The sequence below is a fragment of the Vicia villosa genome, unplaced genomic scaffold (assembly GCF_029867415.1).
Source record: "Vicia villosa cultivar HV-30 ecotype Madison, WI unplaced genomic scaffold, Vvil1.0 ctg.001262F_1_1, whole genome shotgun sequence".
NCBI classification, from domain to species: Eukaryota; Viridiplantae; Streptophyta; class Magnoliopsida; order Fabales; family Fabaceae; genus Vicia; species Vicia villosa.
The window spans coordinates 61,140-75,813 of record NW_026705552.1 but is presented as its reverse complement, the minus strand read 5'-3'; the positions used below and the strand labels follow the sequence as shown (position 1 = coordinate 75,813).

The 14,674-nt window shown below is 35.6% G+C and overlaps 1 protein-coding gene across 1 annotated transcript; it reads right to left on the bottom strand.

The window, feature by feature from the left end:
• Positions 1-9,556: 9,556 nt before the first annotated feature.
• LOC131634221 (uncharacterized) lies at positions 9,557-11,461 on the bottom strand. Its single transcript, XM_058904874.1, has 4 exons — positions 11,068-11,461; positions 10,781-10,895; positions 10,333-10,649; positions 9,557-10,197 (listed from the first exon to the last, which is right to left on the bottom strand). The coding sequence occupies exons 1-4, from the start codon at positions 11,459-11,461 to the stop codon at positions 9,557-9,559; spliced, it is 1,467 nt and encodes a 488-aa protein (XP_058760857.1).
• Between the last annotated feature and the right edge of the window lie 3,213 nt (positions 11,462-14,674).

Sequence of the window (14,674 nt, the reverse complement as noted above, 5' to 3'; positions counted from 1 at the left end):
CGTCCATGTTGAACAAAGACACCTTTTTCAGCTTCTTCAACTAGAGAATCCTACAAAATGAAAAAATCATAACTAAATTCAATAGTTTTTAAATAATCACAAATATAATGATACTTGATGTAATTTCCAAGTTTTACTGACAATTTTCTCCGCAACAGCTTGTGTAGACTTTGATGTGTATTCTCCTCCTTTATTTTGTCGTGCTCTCTTCCATAACTCATGGCGTGACGGTGGAGATGGACTACCATTATCATCTAATGTAGAATCATCTCTTGATGATATCCTTTCATTTTTAATTGTCTCCTCGAGCAAGCGATACCCTCCACGAGATAATACATGTGGGTATACATTCCTAGCCACATTTTCCCTACCTTTTCGACTTTTTTCCTATTAATTATAAAATCAAATAGTTATCACTAAACATAATAAAAATGTTATTAAAAAAACTCAAATATAACTCCTACTAACCTTAAATGTGGGGGTATCTCGAGACTTCAGAAACTCTTCCCATACTTCTTTTTTAATAAAATTATACCTGACATGTGCAGGAACGAGATCTTTTTTGGGATTATTAACATATTCGTCTGTGAGTTGTGTCTTAAAACCTCTTCATCTCTCTCCAGCATATTTAATCCATTCCTTCTTCAACGGATCCTTGATTTTATCATCCTTGTCTTTAACACACCAATCTGGAATAGTGAAATGAGCCTAGACATACAGTATATGGCATATGTTGTTAGTATATATGTGATTATAAAATATAATAAAGTGTTGAATTTAAAATACATGAACATCAACCCATATAGCGTCTTTTATCCCATTATCTATGTCTTTCCACTCATCTTTCAAAATACAACATCCCTGCCGAGCAAGAGATGCTATGTAACTCTTAAAATTTGCAGCATTCTTACCAACACCAGGACATTCATAGGTTCTTCGATCAAAATCGACCTTTATCTTTTCACCCGTTTGATGAACTTTGTCAATTTGTGTCATCAAAGTTGGACCTCTAACTCTTTTTTTATTAGGATTACCAGATGAAGATGACTTGTCGGTTGAATCAACCATGTATCTGTTTAAACAAAATAAAAATAATTAGAAATCAAATATTTAAGCACAAGATAAAAACAATTAGACAAAAAATTAAGCACAAGATAAAAACGATTAGACATAAAATTAGGCACCAAATAAAAACAATTAGAAATCAAAGAAATTTCGAATTAACTTATAAAAAACACCTTACTAGTTCTCCCATATCCCTTCTTCATGATCTATGCGAATAACATGCACATCATCCTCTACATTTTCTTCAATGAAGGTAGGCACATTTGTTGAGAAAGAAGGAGTTTCGGAAATATCAAGATTCGCATCTTGATTTTCATCACTATCGTGCACCTTTCCTTGTAGAACAACTGACCACCTTTTATTAGAAGGATCTGTGACATAAAAAACTTGTTTTGCTTGAGATGCCATGATGAAAGGTTCGTCCGCATAAGCTAACTTGCTAAGATCAACCAGTGTAACTCCAAATTCATCAATTCTTACACCACTATTGATATCAACCCATTTGCATTTAATTACAGGAACTTTAAACACAACATAATCAACTTCCCAAATCTCTTCAATCACCCCAAAGTAGGGTGTAGATGCCATAACCGGGTTTTTATCTTTAGCACTAGAGAAGTGCATGGACTCGGCCACAATCATAACCCCACTATTTTGCGTGGTACTACAGTCATCCTTTGACTTTGTATAAAAGGAAGTTTTATTAATATCGTATCCACTCCAAGTTATTATGTTACATTCAGGCTCATAGGACAAGCACTTAATTGTTTTTGAAGCACTATCATCACCAGCAATTTTTTCTTTAAACCACTCAGAGAAACTCTTATTATGCTCTTTTAACAACCCTCTTTCATTCATCTTGGGGTACTTTTTATTTATGATGCTTTTGTGAGCAGATAAGTAAGGTTGAACGTCATTCGTGTTATTCAATATATACAAATGCGCTTGAACAACCACGTCAATACTTAAGCTCTTGATTTTTAAACCTTGTGTACTGATAGGGACCAAATAGTACTAATTTTCATATATTGTTTTTGGTCCCTTTAACCACTTTTCATTCAATAATTACACTTTTATTTGTACAATTTAATAATTTTGCAATTTTGTTAAGTTTTAGTTCATTTGAATTGTTATTTCACATGTTTGTTAGTTTTGTAGTGCTTTAATTAGGTTTGAAGCTCATGGAAGCAAAGAGGAATTACTTGAAGACTTGGAATAGCAAAAGAAGTGCTGATGAAGCCTGTTTGCCCCGCAAACATCCTTTGCCCCGCCAACTGATAGATGCTGAACAAGTCCAGTTTTGAAGTGAAACTGATGTGGCAAAAGATTCCCTGTTTGCCCCGCAAACATTGTTATCCCCGCAAATAGTGCGCTGCAGAATTTGTTCTTTTATTTGGTTGCCACTTGTCATGAGAGAGGGTTTATCTTTTGAAGATTAAAAGTTAGTACGAATTAGGGGTTATTTAGGGAGATAAAAAAGGGAATTTAGGGATTCTATTCTATTGTACACCACACATTGAGATTAGGGTTTTGGAGAGAAAAGCTTGCACCTTTGTGAGAGATTGAGGCTCATAGCTTCTTCTTCATTCTTCTTGTTGTCAACCATGGTGATGAGTAGCTAAATCCCACTTTGACAAGATTGGAGGTAGTAGCTATCCTTGTTAACTATGTATTTTCTCTAACACTTTTGTATGAACTTCATTAGTATTGAAATGGATAAATGTTGTTGCTTTAACTTTATATTTAGATTTGATTTATGATTGAGAAATATAATTCAAATCTTGGTCTACAACATTTTATCAAGTAGTGAATGAATGCTAGAGATAGATTTATTTGCCACTTTTCTATTTGTATCAAACAATCAAGCTTAGTATATTGATAGTTAGAGTGAGAGATCATCTAAAGATTAATATATTAACTTTCACAACTTTGTTTAGACATAAACATTGTTGAGAGGATACTAGAACATTGGATTGCTATTGAATTATACTTTAGTTGTTAAAGTCACATAGGAGATAGGGATAGTGAAACCAAAACCAATCTTGTCAATCTTTTATCTTTGAACAAATCTTATTTTATTACTTGTTTTACCTTTTGAATAGAAAAATAGAAACTCAACTTAAACCAACTTTGTTACAACTTAAACTTAAAGCGATAGTAACTATAGAACGGCGGTAATATCACCCAATCTCTGTGGATACGATTTAAAAATATTTGCCTTGAATATACTATTCAACAAATTGGCGCCGTTGCCGGGGATTGGCGTTTGATATTGCAAGCATTGCAATAGTTCATTGTTTTAAGTTTTGTTACTTTATTAATATTGCTTTTTCGTTTCACTTGGTTTGCTAGTTTTGTAGATTCTTGTGTATGCGAGAAAAAGCTTCCGAAGAGCAATTTCATTTTGATCCCAAAATTGAAAGAACACTCCGAAGGCTCAATAGCAAGACACGAAGAAGAAGAAAGTTAGCCCAAGAGAAGAGACATAAAGAGGAGGCATCTACTTCTTCTAACAATCAAATTGAAGAAGTAGTTGTAGACACCTTTGAAGGAGACATGGCGGGTGTTGTTCCAACCGAAATGTCCGCCAATAGTCCAAGACGTACCGCCCAATTTGCACGCAATGCTCAAGGTGGAGCAAATACGGAGATGAAGACCAGAATCCTCCAACTTGTTTATGCAAATCCATTCACCGGAATGGATCATGAGGATCCTTTCGCACATCTCACCAAATTTTATGAGATTGCGAGTTCAACGGGAGTCGATGCGGCCAATGAAGAATCATTGTTCAAGAGACTATTTCCACACTCATTACTTGGGAAAGCCAAAGAATGGTATCTTGATCAATTACCAAATGTGATGACGGATTGGAATCTATTGGAAGAAAAATTTTTAGAACGCTATTTTCCTCAATCCCGATTCATGGAGGCCAAAACGGCAATTGCGGTTTTCAATCAAGGAAGCAACGAGTCCTTAAATGATGCTTGGGAAAGATTCAAATCCATGCTTAGAAAATGCAAGGGTCATGGTTTTGATGATCTCACACAAATTCACATCTTCCGCAATGGACTTCAACCGGTGCACAAGACACTTTTGGATGCCACCGCGGGTGGCTCTCTAATGTCAAAAAGCGCGGAGGATGCAATAATGATAATCGATCGTATGGAACTCAATGATCTCCAAACTCAGCATGATAGGAGTCCATCACAAAGAAAGCCGGGTGTTCTTGAATTAAACACCAATGATGCCATCCTTGCTCAAAACAAGATTCTCTCTCAACAAGTTGAGTTACTCACTAAGCAAATGTCGAAGCTTCCACAACAAATGAAGGAAATTCAAGGGATGCAAATGACTTCTCACGTAGCAAGTTGTGAACTTTGTCAAGGTGACCATCCTACCGGGTTTTGTCCTCCTCCCGAGGGTGAAGAAGTGAATTATGTCAACAATCAAAATCAAGGTTATCAAAGGCAACCTCCACCTCACAACAATCCTTACCAAAGAAACAACCAAGGATTCCAACCTTCAAGATTCGGCAATCAACACTATCAACATCAAAGTCCTTATCAAAGTTCAAATCCACAAGGCCAAGGTCAACAATCTCAAAGTGGAAGCTCAAAGTTGGAAGACACTCTTACACAATTCATGCAAGGATCCATGGCTAATCAAAGGAGTAATGAAGCGGCCATAAAGAATTTAGAAAATCAAGTGGGCCAACTTGCAAAGCAATTGTCCGAGCAACAACCGGGAGCATATTTTTCCGCCAACACCCAAACCAATCCAAAGGAGCATTGCAAAGCCATTGTTACAAGAAGTGGGAAAGAGGTGAATAATGGTGTAAATGAAGAGTTTATAGTGGAAGATGAGGAGGAAGTAATAGTTGAAGATGAAGAGGAGGAAGTGATAGTTGAAAATGAGGGAGAAAAGAGTGAGGAGAAAATTGAGGAAGAATAAGTTGAAGAAGAGCGGAAAGAAAAAGAAGAAAGAGAGAAGAATGACAAAAAGGTGAAGAGGAATAAAAAGAGAAATGAGAACGTGAGCACAATTCCTCTCCAATATCTACCTTACCCGCACGTGCAATCAAGGATGGAAGACGCAAGGCGCTACACTCGATTTATGGATATATTTAAACAACTTCACATAAATATTCCCTTTTCCGAAGTATTGGAGAAAATGCCCAAGTATGCAAAATTCATGAAGCAAATGCTCACAAAGAAAAAGAAGTACACAGATGAAGAGACAATTGTGCTTGATGCTCATTGTAGTGCAATTATTCAAAAAACTCCCCCAAGAAAGGAAGCCGATCCGGGACGAGTCATTTTACCGATCACCATTGGAGGTAACTACATTAGTAATGGTTTGGTTGATTTGGGGTCTAGCATCAATTTAATACCTTTATCCGTTGTCAAGAGATTGGGGAACATTGAGATGAAACACACCAAGATAACTTTGCAACTAGCCGATAAGTCTATCATTTCACCATATGGAGTTGTACAAGACATGCTAGTAAAGGTTGACAAATTTTTGTTCCCGGTTGATTTTGTGGTAGTCGACATGGAGGAGGATTGTGATGTGCCATTAATACTTGGAAGACCATTCATGAAGACCACCCGAATGATGATTGATATCGATGATGGGATTATGAAAGTAAGGGTGCAAGATAAAGAGGTAATTTTTACTCTTTTTGAGTCTACGAAGCCTCCTAAGGATGAACATGACAACTTTCGAATCGATGATGAAAAAGGAGAAATCATTGAGGTGGCGAATCAATTTCACAAGGACAAGGAGAAGGCAAATCATGAGGGAAAGACTCATCACAAAAACTTTGAAGTTGGACATATGGTGCTAGTGTGCAATTCAAGACTCAAGGTGTTTCCTAGTAAATTAAAGTCAAAGTGGTCGGGGCCATTTGTTGTGAAAGAGGTGCGAAATTATGGATCCATTGTGGTGGAGGACCCTAAAACACAAGAAAGCTGGACTGTTAAGGAACAAAGACTCAAAGTCTACCACGATGGTTAAGCAAGCCGCGATGGTGTGTCATTTCACTTGATGAGCCTTGATGCACCATCAAACCGTCGAGCTCGAACGACGTTAAACAAAGCGCTTGTTGGGAGGCAACCCAACGTCGTAAGTAAATTCTATTATGCTTTTTGATTTTTGTTTTCAGAGTTATTTAGTAACTATTTTTGAAAGGAAGTGGAAGTTAAGTGTAAAAATTGGCATTTTTCAAAAATTCAAGTCTGTTTGCGCCGCAAACATTGTTTGCCCCGCAAACAGAGCACAAACAGTGAGTAAGCCAATTTTACAAAGAAAATTTCTCCTGTTTGCCCCGCAAACAGGTCAGCCAATTTTGAAAAAGAAATTTTCATCAGTGTTGCCCCGCAAACATTGTTTGCCCCGCGAACTGACCAAAAACAGAAAGTAAGCCAATTTTGCAAAGAAAATTTCATCTGTTTGCCCCGCGAACAGCTGTTTGCCCCGCAAACACTGCAGTACAGAAATTCCACTTTCAAAAACAATAGCTTTTACTATAACTTAGTTTTTTATTTTTATCTTTTATTTTTACTTCTCTCCTCTCACTCTATCACTCTCTTCTTCACTAAACTCTCATACTCTATCTTCACCCACATTCTTTGGAAGCGGAGTATGATGCATACGCTAATTGGCCTGTGGGCTGGCCACCTTTCATGGGGGTGCAGGAGGCAGCGGTACCAGAAATGAGGATGACACAATGGAAGACGTGATCGGGACAATTGGTGGCGGTGATGAAGAAGATTGAAGTGGTGTTGTAGCATGTTTTTTACTTTTTTAGTTTATTTTTATTTTATTTTAGTCTTAATTTTGTTTTGTTTTATTTATGGTTGAACTTTTTGGCTTTTAAATCTTGTACTTTATGGTGGCTCTCGTTTCACCAGTTGAACATCTTTAAAAATTGCATTTTTATTATTGTAGTTTAATTGTGGTTTGGGTGGAAAGTGATTAACCCAACTTTTCAAATTGTTTTGTTCAATTGTTCTTGTACAAAGAGAAGCTTGAGGAATCAATGGGCACAGACAAGAGTTGATGTTGTGAGCACTTCAAGTGGCAATGATGAGAATCGGTATCAAGGAAAATTAAGGTACACTTTATCGCTCTCTAGACTTAACATGGTTAGTTGATGGTGTGTGCAAATTGCTTAGCATAAATTCCTTGAATCACATGTCATTTTTTTGAATCAAAATGTAGAAATTAACCAATTGTGAGGAAACTTTCCATTGTACACTAAATGCAGGATACTGGAATTTATTTCAACTCATTTTTATCATGCTAAACCATGCATTATTCTTGTTTGTGAAAAGTGTGAAAGTGATAGAGGCATTTTTTGAATTTGAGAAAAACCACTTGACCAAAAAGTTAAATCAATTAACCTTGTGAGGAGTGATTCTTAGTTAACCCCATTGAGCTTATATTAGGATTCATGTAATTATTGAATATGTTTAGTAGATGAATCCTAATTTCTTTTGTTTCATTGGAACCTTCAACCACAATGGTTGCAATTTTGCTTTGTGCCTATGTCTATGTAGGGAGCATTGTTGTATCTAATATGGTTTGAATCCTAAGTTGGGGAGAGTTGATTGAAAAACAAATGAAAAGTGGTACGTATGAGTCTTGTGGTAATAAGAAAAGAACAACACCACATTTTGGAATTATGGAGCAAGAAATAGAAGAAAAAAAAATATCGCTCCCGTTATGTGTTGTTGAAAAATAATGAAAAAAAAAAAGAAAAAGAAAGAAAAGGGGATTCAAGCAAGTGTTGTTGTTAAGTGAATTGATAGGAATGCTCCCTTAGGATAGGCATTTTTGTTTAGTTTCCCTCTAATAAAACCATTTCTTTGTAACCCAAGACACATTACAACCTATGAAAGCCCTCTTGATTCTCACTTTGCACATAATTTTTGAACTTGTTGTGGTGAACGCATGATTTGAGTTGTTGTTGATTTAAATGCCCGGATGAGTGAAAGTAAACCCTCTTGTATTCATCATTACTATGATGCGTGTGTAGGTTTGATTCAATTTTGACATGTCTCTTTTGGAATTTCTTGATAATAATTTGCACTTTGCCATCATTCTTTCTCATGCTTTGTTTTAGCATTGTGGTGAGTGTACTTTGGAAAGACTTATACTTTTGAGCCACTTGAGTGTTCGATTACCTTGCCATCATTCTCTTGTGCATTGCTCTTGTTACTCTTGTGAATTTTTGTTTAGGGACAAACAAAATGGTAAGTTGGGGAGAGTTGTTAGGGACCAAATAGTACTAATTTTCATATATTGTTTTTGGTCCCTTTAAGCACTTTTCATTCAATAATCACACTTTTATTTGTACAATTTAATAATTTTGCAATTTTTTTAAGTTTTAGTTCATTTGAATTGTTATTTCACATGTTTGTTAGTTTTGTAGTGCTTTAATTAGGTTTGAAGCTCATGGAAGCAAAGAGGAATTACTTGAAGACTTGGAATAGCAAAAGAAGTGCTGATGAAGCCTGTTTGCCCCGCCAACTGATAGATGCTGAACAAGTCCAGTTTTGAAGTGAAACTGATGTGGCAAAAGATTCCCTGTTTGCCCCGCAAACATTGTTTGCCCCGCAAACAGTGCGCTGCAGAATTTGTTCTTTTATTTGGTTGCCACTTGTCATGAGAGAGGGTTTATCTTTTGAAGATTAAAAGTTAGTACGAATTAGGGGTTATTTAGGGAGATAAAAAAGGGAATTTAGGGATTCTATTCTATTGTACACCACACATTGAGATTAGGGTTTTGGAGAGAAAAGGTTGCACCTTTGTGAGAGATTGAGGCTCATAGCTTCTTCTTCATTCTTCTTGTTGTCAACCATGGTGATGAGTAGCTAAATCCCACTTTGACAAGATTGGAGGTAGTAGCTATCCTTGTTAACTATGTATTTTCTCTAACACTTTTGTATGAACTTCATTAGTATTGAAATGGATAAATGTTGTTGCTTTAACTTTATATTTAGATTTGATTTATGATTGAGAAATATAATTCAAATCTTGGTCTACAACATTTTATCAAGTAGTGAATGAATGCTAGAGATAGATTTATTTGCCACTTTTTTATTTGTATCAAACAATCAAGCTTAGTATTTTGATAGTTAGAGTGAGAGATCATCTAAAGATTAATATATTAACTTTCACAACTTTGTTTAGACATAAACATTGTTGAGAGGATACTAGAACATTGGATTGCTATTGAAGTATACTTTAGTTGTTAAAGTCACATAGGAGATAGGGATAGTGAAACCAAAACCAATCTTGTCAATCTTTTATCTTTGAACAAATCTTATTTTATTACTTGTTTTACCTTTTGAATAGAAAAATAGAAACTCAACTTAAACCAACTTTGTTACAACTTAAACTTAAAGCGATAGTAACTATAGAACGGCGGTAATATCACCCAATCTCTGTGGATACGATTTAAAAATATTTGCCTTGAATATACTATTCAACATGTACCCACACCCTCACATCTTCCATCATGACGAGACTTGGGAACCCCTACAACATTCACTTCTGAAAAATAGTTAGAACAAAACTCAATTGCTTCTTCTGCAATGTACCTCTCAATAATCGATGCTTCTGGATGGTGTGGGTTTTTGGTATACCCTTTTAGGATCTTCATGTATCGCTCTATTGGATACATCCACCATAAAAAAATTGGACCACATAATCTAATCTCCCTTACTAGGTGAACAATTAAGTGAACCATAATGTCAAAAAAAGAAGGAGGAAAAAACATCTCTAATTGGCACAACATAACTACAACCTCATTTTCTAAATCTTCTAACTTTAATGGATCAATGGATTTGCAACAAATTGCATTGAAAAATAAGCAAAACCTAGTTATAGTCTTCCTAACATTGTTAGGCAATATCCCACGAATAGCCACTGGTAGTATTTGTTGCATTAAGACATGACAGTCATGAGATTTTAAGCCAACTAATTTGAGATGTTTAACCGATACAAGCCTCTTGACATTTGACGAGTAACCATGCGACACTTTGATGCTTTCTAAACACTCATAAAAACTTGTTTTCTCTTTTTTCGACAAAGTGTAGAAGGCAGGAGGCAAATACGTCTTGTTACCTACATAATGTTATCATCAAGAATTTCAACAATTAAAGTTATGAACATGCTATTTTAATATCAAAAGGTAAGGATAGCTTAAATTGAACAAATAGTTGGTACATATATATTATGGAGTTAGATCTTCTCGTATACCCATCACGCCCAAATCTAGACGAGCATTAATACCATCCTTTGTCTTGCCTTGAATGTTGATAAGTATTCCGATTACACTATCACATACATTTTTCTCCACGTGCATCACATCAATACATTGTCTTGCCTCAAGACTAGACCAATATGGAAGATCGAAGAAAACCGACCTCTTTTTCCATATATTTTTCACAATAGGACGATTTTGGTACTTTCCAAAGACAGCAGTAATTCCCTGTTGTCGTTGATAAACTTCCTCTCCAGTTAAGGGCTTTGGAGCAACACCATACTCTCGTTCCCCATTGAAAGCTTTCCGCAATCTACGATATGGATGATAACGATTTAGAAATTTTCGATGCCCGAGATAAATAGTCTTCTTTCCTTTTTCAAGCTGATTGTAACATGTGTCTTTTTCACATATAGGACTGCTTTATGACCTTTAACTTTATACCCAGACAAATTTCCATATGCCGCAAAATCGTTAATGGTGCAAAACAACATGGCACGCATATTGAACTGTTCACCAGAATGCGCATCGAAAACATCCATCCCTTCCTCCCACAACACTTTTAAATCATCGATTAGTGGACTTAGATAAACATCTATGTCATTTCCTAGTTTTTTTGGGCTGAAATCATCATCGATAACATCATATATTTACGCTTCATGCACAACCTAGGAGATAGGTTTTAAATCATCAGAAGAACAGGCCAGAAGTATGGTTAGTATTTAGATTACCAAATGGATTCATTCCATCAGTAGAAAGTCCAAGTCTAAGGTTTCTCGACTCTTTGCCAAAATTTGGAAACAAAGAATCTATTTTCTTCCATTGCAAAGAACTAGCTACATGGCGGATTTGTCCATCACATTTTCTTTCTTCAACATGCCATCTAAGATTCTTTGTGTCGTCTGCATTAGCGAATAATCTCTTGAACCTTGAAATGATCGGTAGGTACCATACCACTTTCGCGGGAGGACCCTTTTTGACCTCCTCATCATCACTAGATTCACCATGTCTCTGTTTGTAGCGTGACGCATTGCATTTATGACAATGGTTATAGTTTACATACTCTTTTCTGTATAATATGCAATCATTAGGGCATGCATGTATCTTTTCATACTCAAAACCCATCGGACACAATATTTTCTTCGCCTCGTAATAACGACTTGGCAGTACGTTACCTTATGGAAGCATTTGTGTAAAAAATTCTAGCAATTCGGTAAACCTTTTGTCAATCCACGCGTTAACTACCTTCAGATTAAACAATTTTAACACGGCTGACAAACGTGTAAATTTTTTGCATCCCAGGTACAAAGGTGTATCCTTGTCAATGCATAAGCTATCATACGCATGTACCCACTTAAACGAATCTTGTCCAATATCATGCATCATGTCTTCCAAACGATCATCCATTTATACACTAACATTATCTCTTTGGGACACATTTGACTTTGCTACTACTTCACCGTGCCATATCCATTCTGTATAACTTTGACAAATCCCTTCACAAATTAGATGATTCATGATTTCTTTCTTACTAAGTTTTGGTTCTTGATTTGCACAACGAACACATGGACAGAGAATAAGCGTAGGAAGACTTTCTTCAGTATTACTTTTAGGAGGAGGAAGATCTTTTTTAGCATTACTTTCAGCAAAACGTAGAAATTCCATCACTCCATGTTCGTACTCAGCACTTAATCGATTAGCTCTCATCCAACTACGATCCATACCTATGTTTAGAAATTAATGCATACATAATTAAATCATTATGACGCCTACATATGACATTAAAAATTTGTCCAAAAGGCGGGGGTGCAGACATTATTTCTAATAAAATTATTTCATGTTTAGCTTTAGTACTCATTTATTCCACCAAATATGTATTTAACTTCGTATAGAAAACTCAAGTAACATATTTGTGATATATAAGAGTGTCTAAATATAATCTTCTTTTTTTCAAACAAAACCTATAAAGAAATTGAAACAGTTGCCATAAAGATCAATACAAATTAACCCTAACATTACTAAACAACAATTTCACGATATCTAACAGATGAGAGATATACGCCAGAGAGGGAAGGACGGGTACAGAAAACTCAAGTCACAAGATATCCAGCATTATAATGTTATCATGAACAATTTCAATAATTAAAGTTATGAACATGCTATTTTAATATCAAAAGATAAGGATAACTTAATTTTTTTGTTGAAGCAAGTATACGGCCTTATTATCTCCTTCTCTGATTTATCCTTTAGCTTCCAAAGTTCGAGTAAGGTTTTTCCACCGTAATATATCAGTTGTTACAGATTTTTAAAACTGCATATGACCATCACATAGAAAGTGTTAACATGGAAAACAATCCAAAATCCATTGCCAAAAATATTAAACGAACATAGTTTAGCAATTGAGAGAAAGAAATAAATCAAATAAAAGTCTTAATCAAAATAAACAAAATTTTACTACGAAAGTTTTTTATAAAACGTAACAGACTCACCCTTCCCCTTAATCATGATTATATATTAGTTGTTTTTTTAATTAAATTAATTTAAAAGAACAAATCAATTAGAATAAATAAAATATAAACAAATTATCTACAACAACATGTGCATTGTCTTCCTCTCTCGTATCACTGTTCCCTTTTTCTTTCTATTTCTTATTTTCACAGTAAACAAACAAAACAACACAAATCCCGGTCTTTATCTTTTGCCCATAATTCAAAACCCAACATAATATACTAATACAAACAATAAAAAATGCAAGAGAAAAAGGCGGAATGAAGAACCCGGCTTGCGGTAATGGACCAATGCACAACAGAGATATGATCATGCGAAGGCGGTACGGTGGATGGTAGGAGGAGATCGGTTGGGATCTCGGTTGACGGGTGAGCGGACGGCAGCGCTATGGCGGCCTGTATACGGTCGTCGCGGAAGCAGGAGGGCTGAGGCGGTCGCGGCTGAGAGTAACAGTGGAAAGGGGTCGCGGCTAGTGAGAAAGAATAAAATGAAATGTCTGAGTTTTAGTTTTAGTAATTAGGGTTTTAGTGGAAATGGGCCTTTTCCCATCGGTTTAGCAAATGGGCCGATGTAAAATCCAGGAGAGCCCATTACTTTTCACATCGGGCAGAAAATGGTCCGATGTAAAAGCCCAAACGACCATTACTTTTCCCATCGGGCAGAAAATGGGCTGATGTAAACGCCAAAAGGCCACGGCTTTCCCATCGGTGCTGCTATAGCCCGATGTAAAAGCCCTTATAATCCTATTTCATTTTATTTATAAGTTTGCCACCGCGTTTTTTCCATCATTTGAATTAAATACGTGATGTAAAATCACTAAATTCAAATTTTTTCACATCAATTTGTTATTTAAGCTGATGTAAAATCGCTTGATAAATATTTTTCACATCATATATTTTTATACCTGATGTAAAAACTGTTTATCAAATGTCATTTTTTTAGTAGTGATTCTTTAAAGAAGATTCCCTAATATCACATAACATATCCTCTAGTTGATCCTCCATATATTCATCTTCGTCTACTCTTTAACTTTGTGGCGCCCGACTTTCCTCTTTATCCACCTTACCATGCCACATCCATATTATATAATTTTGACATATACCATCACAAAAAAGGTGCTGGAATATTTCATTCTCTGTACCCTTATTAATATTCGCGCAAACAACACAAGGATAATAAAAGAAACCATTATTGTCGGGATGATGTTTATCAGCGTATTCAAGGAATTCAAGAACTTCTTTCTTATAAACCAGATTTAATCTATCTGCTTTCATCCAACTAGGATCCATAACAACTTATGAAATTTATACACGTATAATAATGTGAATGACACACAAAAATTTAAACCTAAAGCAAATCTAAACCTAAAGCATATGAAAAATGTACTCTCATACTGACTTGAGCATATATACAAAGAAAAAAGGAATGAAGATGTTGAAGAATACCGTACTTCAAAGTTGGAGAATCTTATGCACGTAAGGAATGAAGATGTTGAAGAGTATCGTACTTCAAAGCTGAAGAATCAAATGAACAAAGAGGGTGAAGATTTGAGCATATACAACACAAACCAAGAAAAAACGAATGAAGATGTTGAAGAGTACCGTACTAGGAAGCTAAAGAAACAAATGAATAAAGAGGGTGAAGATTTGAGCTCTAAATGAATAGCTATGGAGAGGTTAAATACTACGCCACCTTTGTCGTCTATGGCTCGCTTGTTCACCTAGGGCGTCTATTAAGAACAAAGTGTGTAATATGATCATGGATAATGGTGGCACGGAGTATGTGGTGTCGCAAAAATTGGTATATTATTTGAAGCTAAGTTGTCAACAG

What these genes read in the sequence shown, in the direction of transcription:
- LOC131634221 (XM_058904874.1), bottom strand. Translation starts at nt 11,461, where the DNA reads ATGGGTTTTGAGTATGAAAAGATACATGCATGCCCTAATGATTGCATA. An exon ending in GCATATGGAAATTTGTCTGG is followed by an intron (nt 10,650 to 10,780) that starts GTATAAAGTTAA and finishes TCCATATCGTAG; the next exon opens with ATTGCGGAAAGCTTTCAATG. An exon ending in TCTAGATTTGGGCGTGATGG is followed by an intron (nt 10,198 to 10,332) that starts GTATACGAGAAG and finishes AACATTATGTAG; the next exon opens with GTAACAAGACGTATTTGCCT.